Raw genomic sequence first — 11,304 nt, forward strand, 5'->3', positions numbered from 1 at the left:
TGTTGTTGTTGGCTATAGGCTATAATGTTATATCCAATTTGGAATTTTATTCATGTGATATGTATTGATTGAATTTTTTCTACATGTATACTCTGAAAAGGTTATTTATTTATTGTTAATTATTGTTGTTGTTGTTGGCTGTATGTAGGCTATAATGTTTCATCTAGCCACACCCACTGTTCCCTAATCAAGCTCACCTGAGCAATTTTCAGGGTGTGGCCAGCCTGTATATATACCTAACTGACATGAGGCAGTCTTTTAAAACCTGATGAAGGTCTAGCACCGAAACGTTGTTTTCCCCTATTTATCTTCTAATAAAGAGTTTACCAGTAAGGTCAGTGTCTTGTGGGATTTTCTCTACTTCTACTGCATCATACTGTAAAATAAAGGGGGAAGTGAGAAAATGACTGCACTTTGAATACTTGGCTCTTTAAGCTTAGAGAGATATACTGTATACCTAGCCTGATATCAGACTGAGACCCTTTTCACAGGGGCCACTTTGTGTCGAAAAGGCAGGGTAAACACAGGTGCAAACTAATGAGAGGTTCCAACTTCTATGATTGGAAGTTGGAAACCCTCGTTAGTTTTGCTTGCACCTGTGTTTACCCTGCCTTTTCGACACAAAATGGCCCATGTGAAAAGGGTCTATATTCAACTTATTGCACTCCATTTCCTTTAGCAGCCAACTTGCAGCCAAGCAGCCAACTTGGTGGAGTGAGCGGATTGGAAGGTCTGGACCGAGGCAACTTTAAACCGCGTGTCACTTGTGTTTTTCTTTCCATAAAATACTTTTTGTTTCCCGTCCATTATGGGTGAATGTCTGTACCGAGGATACTGTATTGAGACTTATTTTTGTAGATGCATCAAACCTTACAACATAAATACTTCAACATGATATCCACATCTGTCACAAATTTATTCCATAGGCCATTCAGTCAGCTGGGAGTAAAGTTTTTTTTTTAAATTATTATACCATGAAAAGCCTGGATAGCTGGTGCTGTGGTATCTGACCCATCATGTCATTGCACCGTCCTTTTGACACGGCTTCTCTGCACAGCGTGGGTCCTCCGCTGTCTGTCGGCGATGGTGGAGCTGAGTCTCTGTTTGAGCGCTGGGAGGATCAGCCCAGTCTCAGAAGGTCCAAACCTGTGGGAGGGAGACATGGACCCGTTTTGATTGGATTTGGATTGGAAACCCAGTTTTCATTTTGGGATACATTCCTACACTGACCTCAAATTTGGGGACACCTAGCTTTTGAAAATGTTTTGAACGTGTTTTCTTTGACAGTATTTGTTCATCATCAAACACACTGTGTTCATGTGAAGAGTTTCTCCAGGCGTTCCTCAGAGATGCTTTCTCTTCATACCAAAGAGCACACTTTCATGAACATGTAACATGAAGCTGGATGTTGAATAAATCCATCCAAAGTAGTAGTAGTAGTATTACTAGTAGTATCCAGTAGTAGCAAGCATTACATGTATTTTTTCCTTACCTCTTAATTCAAAAAAATAACAGATCATAAAAAAATTGTACTTTGAAAATATAGAAATTTTGACAGGCAGTGTAAATATAATTCAGGCAAGGCAACAGGACAGAGAGAAGACGTATGGCCAGGTTTACACGGTAACGCCCCCTGCATAAAACTGCAAAGTAAAGTGCCGTTGCATTCTGGACTGTGGTTCGGCGAAAACACTGTAGTGCGCATGCCAGGCCACTAGGTGGCGGTGTAACGCTGCCACGCAACACCACCTATAGACCACGCGCCTGCGTACAAACCACTTCCTTTCAAAGACACTTCCTTATTTACAGTGCTGTGTAAACAAGCAACGAGTAAGCTCCTATGGCGAAAGCACGTTCCAAAACAGATTTTGTGTGGACGGACGAAGAAGTGGACTTGTTACTCCTTACAACGCTGGACTATAAGGCGTCCAAAGCTCAGGAAAGTGTAGACTGGCAATCGTGCGGGTCAAAATACGCGGACATCTTGGCGGAATTTCTGCAGCAGTATCCGCCGAGCGAAGCTGCATCAGCAGCAGGAACAACAAGAAGAAATGCCTTCCCACACGAGAAAGACGCTATTTCAATAAACCAAGTATCCTCAAAGCTCAAAGCCACCCGGGGAAAGTACCGACAGGCTGTGGACTCCCAGCGGCGGAGTGGCCACGGACGCGCGGTCCAACTTTATTTCGAGCTATGCGACGAAATCTGGGGACCAAACCCCATAGAGGCAGCCATAGAAACAGGTGATCTGCGGGAAGAAGCTGAGGACACTGGTAGTCCAGACTCCCCGGCCTCCATCAGTACCAGTTCCAGTTCTTCTGATCCACCAGGCACAAGCGACGATGTTGGACGAAACCAGACGAGTAGGATGAGAACAGACATGCTTCAGGTAGGTCTGTTAATGACCGTTAAAGCATAACGTTACTTAGGTGCCTGGTAAGGGACAAAGGGGCACCGCGTGGCAGGCCCCCGAAACAAGTATGTGCTCCTCACGCATAATCTCTGATACTGTGTCAAAGAATATCAAGGTTATATTTCCATAAAATGTATCTTCTGCGCTTCATAATTTGTGCTTGGTTTTCTGTATTGCTTTGTCTTCTACTAGTTGCACTAGGTCAAATAGCCTCTGTAATTTGGTTACCTACTCTTGCTATTCAAGTGAATTTGGAACTACTACCCACAAATCATACTAGAACCAAATAGTGAGTTACTCTAGTTTGTTTTTGTTTAACTTACTTCTAAGAATACATCTAAATTATTTGACCTGTGTCTTTCTGGAAGCGAATATTTTCAACGACACAAAGATCACAAACAAATGAATGAATGTGCATACTTTCCCTCTGCTCTTTTCAAGGCAAGGCTCGACAGCCACAGAGGGGTCAGGCGGAAGAGAAAACGTCGCATCGATCCACTGCAGGCGGACCTTGACATAAAGAGGAGGATGCTGGACATTATGGAGCAGACACAGAGGGAGGCACAGAGGTGCAACAGGGAGGCGGAGAGGCGCAACACGGAGAGGGAGAGGCGCAACACGGAGTGGGAGAGGCGCAACATGGAGATGCTAGAGAGACTAGTCGAGAATCATCATAGAATGAGCAACAGTTTTCACCTCCTTGTGAGGCATTTAATATCCCAGCCGCAACCCTATGGCCATGCACACATGCAACCCTCCCCACCTGTGTCACCGGTGTCACCCCAAGGATGACCCAGCTCAGGAGGGAACCCACCTGTGTCACCGGTGTCACCCCAAGGATGACCCAGCTCAGGAGGGAACCCACCTGTGTCACCGGTGTCACCCCAAGGATGACCCAGCTCAGGAGGGAAATGAACACTGATTTATACCTTCCCATGCTAATTTAGCCATTGGAGAGCGCACTGTTCAGTTTGTTATGACTTTACAGTATGTTGCCAATGGTTGTCGTTTTCTTTATTTTTTAATTGCAGAGGATACTCCTTATGCTGCAGATGCACATTTGAAAGTGTTTTATTTTAACAGAAAGAGAAGGGCCAACACTAAAAAAAATGACATTTTGAGTCAAAATTTCCCTTTTGAAGTTTAATACCACTGGGTCAGACCCAACGTCAACCAACATGTTTCAGCACAGAGCCTTCATCAGCGTTGAGTTACGTACTGTACAGTGGAAATGACATTTCAATACAGGCCAGGTCAATCAAAGGAGGAAAAGACGGGTGTATACAACAATACAACCACTAATTCTATCAATCCCTTAAAAATACAGGACCAAAACAGCTGTCAGAAAAAGTAAAAAAAAAAAGTATTGATTAACATTATTGCATTTGAACACACTCACCATGTGTGCTTTTTGATAGCAATGTGATCTCTACAGAGATGTGTATGCACGGTCTTATTTTCTGTTGGTCTGGATGTATTCTGTATTATCTTTAAATTTACAATGTTATTCTTCTAGACGTTATTCGTAAGTGGAAGCTTATTTTGAAACTGGTGATTCTGACAGCTGTTTTGATCCTGTATTTTTAGGGATTGATTGGATTATTGGTTGTATATATACACCTGTGTTTTCCCCCTCTGATTGACCTGGCCATTTATTGAAACATAATTTCCGCTGTATGTAACTCAACACTGATGAAGGCTCTGTGCTGCATCTGTTGACGTTGGGTCTGACCCTGTGCTATTCAACTGCTAAAAGGACATAAGACTGCTGGCTGTTTCTTGCTGTTCCAAGTACCATTTAACCGTGCGTCTTAAACATGCCTTTTCTTTGAGTTGTGAACACACTTTAAGTTCAAAACATTTAGTTGTGATTTTTCTGTTTGGGTTTATGTAAACCAGTGAATGTTGACACTGCCATAGGAGAGTGCAATGCCCCCCTCTTTTTTTTTTTTAACATTATTTTGCTATTTGTTATCTTGTTTCTTTTGCATTGGATGTAACATTTTAATGTGACACCTTCTTTTTTGTTTAGTGAAAGTTGACACTGCTCTGACAGTGCACTGTTCCCTGTTTTCTAACATTATGTCACAGATTTGTTTTTAGTCAGATTTCTTTTTTTAAGCTGTGAAGATTTGTGATGTTGCCAATGCACATCTGAAAATATTATTTGTTCCAATAAACAGTTAGGAACAAGTGGTTGCAGTTATTTAAACAGATTTGTCTTTCGTCACCCGCACAACTGCAGGCAGGGTAGCTACACAGGTCTGGAAAATTATGATGAACACAGCCATAAAGGTATGGTTTCCTCACACAGAAAGTGGGGGGAAATTTACTAGGGGTGCAAAGTGCAACTCATGAATAGTGAAATGGGTGACAGATACCAGGGCAGACTAAGACCACTTAGAAATACTTCACTTGTCATATTTGTGACATAAAATGTGATTCACATAAAAGTGACTAGTTTGTATCCCTGGCTGCCTGCTCCAAAACAATCGTTTTCTTTTTTGAAATTTGGGATTTTAGAAAACAGAATAGCGGCTAGAGTCTGGAAACAAATTATCTTCCATACTCTTGTTGCCATATTTATCCAGGCCTGGAAATGACTACAATCAAATTCAATACTTTGCCATACTGCACAGGAAGGAACCCTGAGCTGATATTCTGCTGAGAAACTCAGGCATTCTCTGAGTGTTCGTTGTGACACAAATAACTCCCATCTGCCACCGCAACAACACTGCAAGCGCAACTCGAACGTCCGCCATGTCTGCTTCTTGTTGTTCTTCTGTTACTGGCGCATGCCTGTCATGTAATAGAGAGGCAAAGGGACTGCCTACTTCCTGCTTCAGCACTACCAGAGATTTTCATCCGCCATTTATTTTCCCATACACATTTTGTAAAATGCTTATAAAAAATAGTTTTACTGGTTCAAACCAAACGCTACATATATATTTAGAAACAGGAGAGATCGCATAACATTTCACTGGGACCAAAACACGAAAATAATGCAGGTTTAAAGAAAATATTTTTTCAATGTTTTTTTAAGTTTTGTTCCGAGTGAAATGTTCTATGGTCTCTCCCGATTATAGCGTTAGCTGAACCGTTTGGTTCAATGAAGTACAACTATTTTATAAGCATTTTACGAAATGTCTATGGGAAAATAAATGGTGGATGAAAATCTCTGGTACAGTGCTGAAGCAGGAAGTGACGTTCCACTTTGCCTCTCTATAGCGTAGTGTCTTCAGAGTTTTCACAATGAGTTGCGTTTCGACGCTTCACACGGGGAAGCAAAGATGAACGTTATCAAAGAATTCCACTCTGGGACCGGTTTGCACTTTTTGGCGTTTTCAGGCCCCAAGAATGCCGTCGTCGTGTAAAAGGAAGGCACTAACGCAGTTAAAAAGTTTGTCGTTATATGCAGGGAGCGTTGCTGTGTAAACAGGGCCATAAATGTATATGAAATCAGTCTGCACAGCAGGGAAGGACCGGCACTATACATACGTTTTCTTTGGAAGCGTTTGCAGAGCAAGCTGGGGAAACCTCTCTGCCTCTGGGGCTTTTCTGAAAATGACAGAAAATGAATACAGTTAGTATCACAACTCCACTGCTTTCTCCGTGGACGGGTTGGTGGGGATGAAAATGTTTTCCGATGTTCTCCATCACTTTACCGGGCGCCATCAGCGAGGTAGGCCTTGGTCAGAATGTAGTTTTCCGGGGTGATTTTCTTGCTGAACACAATGTCTCTCAGCACTGCCTTCACACGTACAATCTAGATGACACACAATGGCAATAACTATCATGGGGAGGACTTCTAATTACATTACGTCATTTGGCAGACGCTTTTATCCAAAGCGACTTACAAGAACACATTTTTGTCAGCAATAGAGCAATCAACTATGGAGCACAGTCTATGACAACTACAAATTCTGAAGGAACAGTGGTACAAGTTTAGTTTAGGTTAGTAGTTTTTTTTTTTTTTTTTTTTTTTAGAAAGAGAGAGAAAGAAGTTAGATCAAGAAGGGTCCAGATGGAGCCTTCTAATAAAAGGTTAATTTTTACATGAATACCGTGTTTCCACAAACAACGCCAACACTGCAAAAAGTGAAATCTTGTCAAGTGAAAATACCATTTGGTAAAATAAGTCCAATATTGCGTAGAAATTATTGTCTTGTTTTTTCATTTAGAAAGAAGTTACTCCCGCACACTGTCTCCAAATGCAAATAAAAGTTTAATAGAATAACGTTTCGGTCATCACGACCTTCATCAGATTCATTCAGAAATGAATCTGATGAAGGCCGTGATGACCGAAACGTTATTCTATTAAACTTTTATTTGCATTTGGAGACAGTGTGCGGGAGTAACTTCTTTCTCACTGTGTCGGGTTTTGCCCTTCTCCGACGCACCTGTCGCGTAGGTGTGCGAAAGCCTTTTCTCCTCTTGTTTTTTCATTTAAAAATGTGTTTTTTCCCCCAATTTAATCTTGTTTTAAGGGGGTGGGAACAAGGGAAACAATCTTGTTTTGAGATAGTTTTACTTACATTTTCTTAAAACAAATTAAATTAGCCAAAATCAAGGGAAAAAAAGAAATAAGCAAAATGATCTGCAAATGGAATAGGAAAATTCGGCTATGCAAGATCATTTCTACTCAACAACAGTGGAGTTATTGTAACAAATACAAGATATTTTCACTTGATAAGATGTCACCTTCTGCAGTGAAGTGGTTGCCTTCTGCCTCCTAGTGTTTGGGGATGGGTACTACCTCTTGACATTGCATGCTGTTAGCGTTGTAGAGCTGGCGGATGATGACCTCACACTCCTGCAGGGTGGGGGCGCGGGGGGGTCGGGTGGGGCTGCTGTGGATCCTCAGGGGCTGTAGAGAGGTGATGAGGCCCCCCCTCAGCTCCGGCCCTGCATCCTGCCTGGGACAATCCAGCATGTCGCTGCACTCGCTGAAACACATCAACTATTGTTCATGTCTCTTCTGGCTGTTACCAGGGGCCAAGCTCAGGGTTGGACAGGTTAAGCCTATGCGGAAGTGATCACATCTGTAGTTCCTCAAATGGCCACTTGAGGCTGGCTCCAAAAGGAAGTTGTTCCCTGTTCACCCCCATGTTAAAATGACCTGCTTTGCAACAGGATTAAACATGTCTACAGCCTGGTTCAAACCATGGTTTTGGTTTATATCAATCTGGTTAAACAAACAAAAAAAAACATTTTTTGTCTCTAACCTCTAGGGGCAGCAGCCCCGTTTCAATGTGGTGCAACAGGAACTCAAGAGGCGCTGTCGGCAGCGGGAAAAAAATCCCTTTCCGCTCCCTGCGAGCTCTGCCATTGGCTCCAACCGACCGGCTCCGCCCATTAATTTATTTATTTTCCCGCTCGCTGCGTGTTGCTCTCAAATCCATCCGTCGCTATGAAACAACAATAACAACTCTAGCTCGTTGCTAGTAGCAAGTAGCAACTTGCTACACGCTGAAAATGTGAAGTTTTGACTACACATCGGTCACGTTCACTTCATTTTGATCGGGTAAAGCGCAGCATGCGTGCGAGCGCTGTTGCACCCCTTTTGACGGAGCCTGCCGACAGAGAAAGTCTGTCTCGAGAGATTAGGTTTATATAGATCATTTCAACCTTTCATGACAACTGTACGGGGGGTGAACTTCTATATAACTCACCCGTTTAGAGTCAAATAGACTCTAGAAAAGACGATGTTTTGGGCGAGATTGACAGGTCGCCTGTCCAGTGATTACGGACCAAAAAGCAGGTGGAGCTGCAGCTCTGTGGGAAACCAGTGGGAAATCTAATAACTAGATTGAACATATCCACAAATCAACCATAGAGCAGAATAATATAGGACAAGCATAGGGCAAGAAAGCAGACACAGTAGCACGGTGATGTGGTAGCATCTTCGATGTGGTTGCTGGAAGGCAGCCTGAGCACAGAGGACTTGGCTGCAGAGAGAATCACCTGAGTGTCAGGTCCTGTGAGAGCCTCACCTGAGTGTCTGGTCCTGTGAGAGCCTCACCTGAGTGTCTGGTCCTGTGAGAGCCTCACCTGAGTGTCTGGTCCTGTGAGGGCCTCACCTGAGTGTCTGGTCCTGTGAGAGCCTCACCTGAGTGTCTGGTCCTGTGAGAGCCTCACCTGAGTGTCTGGTCCTGTGAGAGCCTCACCTGAGTGTCTGGTCCTGTGAGAGCCTCACCTGAGTGTCTGGTCCTGTGAGAGCCTCACCTGAGTGTCTGGTCCTGTGAGGGCCGTGTGTCCTGCAGAGGCTGCTCCAGGTAAAGGCCGGCAAGGGCGTCACTTCCCTGAGTGGGCGGTCTGACGCCCCGGCGACTGGGTGTTGGTGCTACAAGGAGGACGGCAGATGGAGACGGAATTTGTTAATTGAAGGTGCTCCAAAACTTTAGCTAAAGATGAATAGCTAATAGCTACAGACATTAAGGCAGACACATATAATGTACTTAGAATGAGACAGTATAGCTGGAACATAGCCTTCCTGTTCTGCCCAGATCTTTGACTTAAGCCCAACAGTGATGCCTTACAGATGATCCCATCTCGGGGCGGCTGTAGCTCAGGAGGTAGAGCGGGTCATCCACTAATCGCTTTGGATAAAAGAGGTCGGTGGTTCGATTCCCGCCTCCTCCAGTCTGCATGTCGAAGTGTCCTTGGGCAAGATACTGAACCCCAAATTGCTCCCGATGGTGTGCCAGCACCCTGCGTGGTAACCTGCCGCCATCGGTGTGTGAATGGGTGAATGTACCTATACTGACTGTAAAGCGCTTTGGATAAAAGCGCTATATAAATGCAGGCCATTTACCATGATCCCGATTCCCGATCTTCCAAGAACAATGCCCCTCCCAAATCATGCATAGCAAAGTAAACGCAACAATAAATAAGGACAACATCTTACCTTTTCTACTTGACTTTGGGGGATCCATTATCAGCTTATACTGCAACTCTGCAACATCCAAATCAAGAGAATGTGAATGCATAGCACTGGAGCGAGGCACACACACAAGTGGTGGCCCCTCTTCCCTGGTAACACGGTCCCAGTTAAGAGGGCCTGACCACTGTGATGCTGTGAAGACAGACGTCACACGTGACTCTTCTTAACAGGACGTGGGATCTCTTGGCGGGTGGTCAGAAGCGGAGGTCATGTGGGGCAGCCAGTGGCCCGTTCATTGGGTAAAGTGATAGGCTACCGGATCCCTGCTCTCGCCTCCCACAGAGAAAGCGCTCACTCACCACCACCATCCATTTTCCTCCTCGGTCAAAACTCTGGAGTTGCTATGCAACCACTATGCAACCACTATGCAACCACTGGGTCTAGATTGAGTGTCTCACTTTTCAGCACTTTATCATCGCTCACTCAGCCCTTACCTGGATTCATTATATAGACGGTTTTAACTTGACAACAAAAACATTCTAACTCTCACTTCCTGTTGCAGTGTTTGCTATGGACATAAAAGAAAAAAAAACATTCAAGTGCAGGACTGACCATTCCGTGAAAACAGTCTATACGGCTGAGCAGCGAAAACAAAAGTAACGATGTCGAGTGAATATTTCTGCAGTTTGCCGAATGCTGAGAAAAAGGAAGTGCTGTGGGGTTGCGCTCTGGTGAAAACCGTCTATACAGTAAATGGAAAATAAAGTGAGTGTGCCATGTAACTGGTTTAAAATAAAGTGAGTGTGCCATGTAACTGGTTTAAAATATAAAGTGAGTGTGCCATGTAACTGGTTTAAAATAAAGTGAGTGTGCCATGTAACTGGTTTAAAATATAAAGTGAGTGTGCCATGTAACTGGTTTAAAATAAAGTGAGTGTGCCATGTAACTGGTTTAAAATATAAAGTGAGTGTGCCATGTAACTGGTTTAAAATAAAGTGAGTGTGCCATGTAACTGGTTTAAAATATAAAGTGAGTGTGCCATGTAACTGGTTTAAAATAAAGTGAGTGTGCCATGTAACTGGTTTAAAATAAAGTGAGTGTGCCATGTAACTGGTTTAAAATATAAAGTGAGTGTGCCATGTAACTGGTTTAAAATATAAAGTGAGTGTGCCATGTAACTGGTTTAAAATATAAAGTGAGTGTGCCATGTAACTGGTGTGCCATGTAACTGGTGTGCCATGTAACTGCTTTACAAATGAGCTTGTTCGTTCCTTGGTGAAAGGCGAAACTCAATATCGATCCCCAAACAAAGCTATGCTATACTTCAGTAGGCTACATATTGGACAGCTTTCAAAATGTTGCGGACACCACACACCACACATCTACAATTCTTCTTGGATCATAAAAGTCAAAATAAGGACTAATTTTGTCAACCATCTATTTAGCAGAAATAGTTTCATTGGCCTGATAACTAAATATTAATATAAGATTGATGACAGTTTAGCCAAAATTACTTAAATAGATCAAATTAACTTTAACAAAGAAGTTAACGTGTTCCTAAACAGACAGACATTTCAAGTCTATATTCAATCAACACTGATTTCTTCTTCACCTTTATTCTGCCGCCTGAGCTGGTCTATTTCAGCGTGGAGCTTCTCCAGAGTGTCCGTGTGTTGCTGCTGCAAGAAGTGGATGTTCCTCCGGAGCGATGTGATGCGGGGGTCCTGCGGCTCGCCGTGACAGGACACCTCCTCTCCCCCGCCTCTCACGGCTCCTCTGTCCGCCAGTGGAGCGCCAGACCCCCCGCCTCTCGCGGCTCCTCTGTCCGCCAGTGGAGCGACAGACAGCGGCTGCAGCAGGTGGTTGTTGGCCGGTGAAGGCCGTGGAGCGCAGGGCTTGTCAAGACACCCAACACGGGACCATTGTGGCAAATTTCGCACCGGTGGAAGATGACGACTCGACATCGCGATCGCACTGCTCAGTAGTAACTGGTTCATTCAGCCATCCT

The 11,304-nt window shown here is 43.9% G+C and overlaps 1 protein-coding gene across 1 annotated transcript; it reads right to left on the reverse strand.

The window, feature by feature from the left end:
- Positions 1 to 1,019: 1,019 nt before the first annotated feature.
- ccdc74b (coiled-coil domain containing 74B) lies at positions 1,020 to 11,304 on the reverse strand (the record flags this gene model as incomplete). Its single annotated transcript, XM_083657552.1, has 7 exons — positions 10,909 to 11,304; positions 9,321 to 9,368; positions 8,639 to 8,756; positions 7,170 to 7,359; positions 6,079 to 6,179; positions 5,912 to 5,971; positions 1,020 to 1,146 (listed from the first exon to the last, which is right to left on the reverse strand). Exons 1-7 carry the CDS (start codon positions 11,291 to 11,293, stop codon positions 1,020 to 1,022), a joined length of 1,029 nt encoding a protein of 342 aa, XP_083513678.1. The 5' UTR covers positions 11,294 to 11,304.

The sequence above is a fragment of the Poromitra crassiceps genome (assembly GCF_964638095.1).
Source record: "Poromitra crassiceps genome assembly, chromosome: 21".
In the NCBI taxonomy this organism is placed as follows: Eukaryota; Metazoa; Chordata; class Actinopteri; order Beryciformes; family Melamphaidae; genus Poromitra; species Poromitra crassiceps.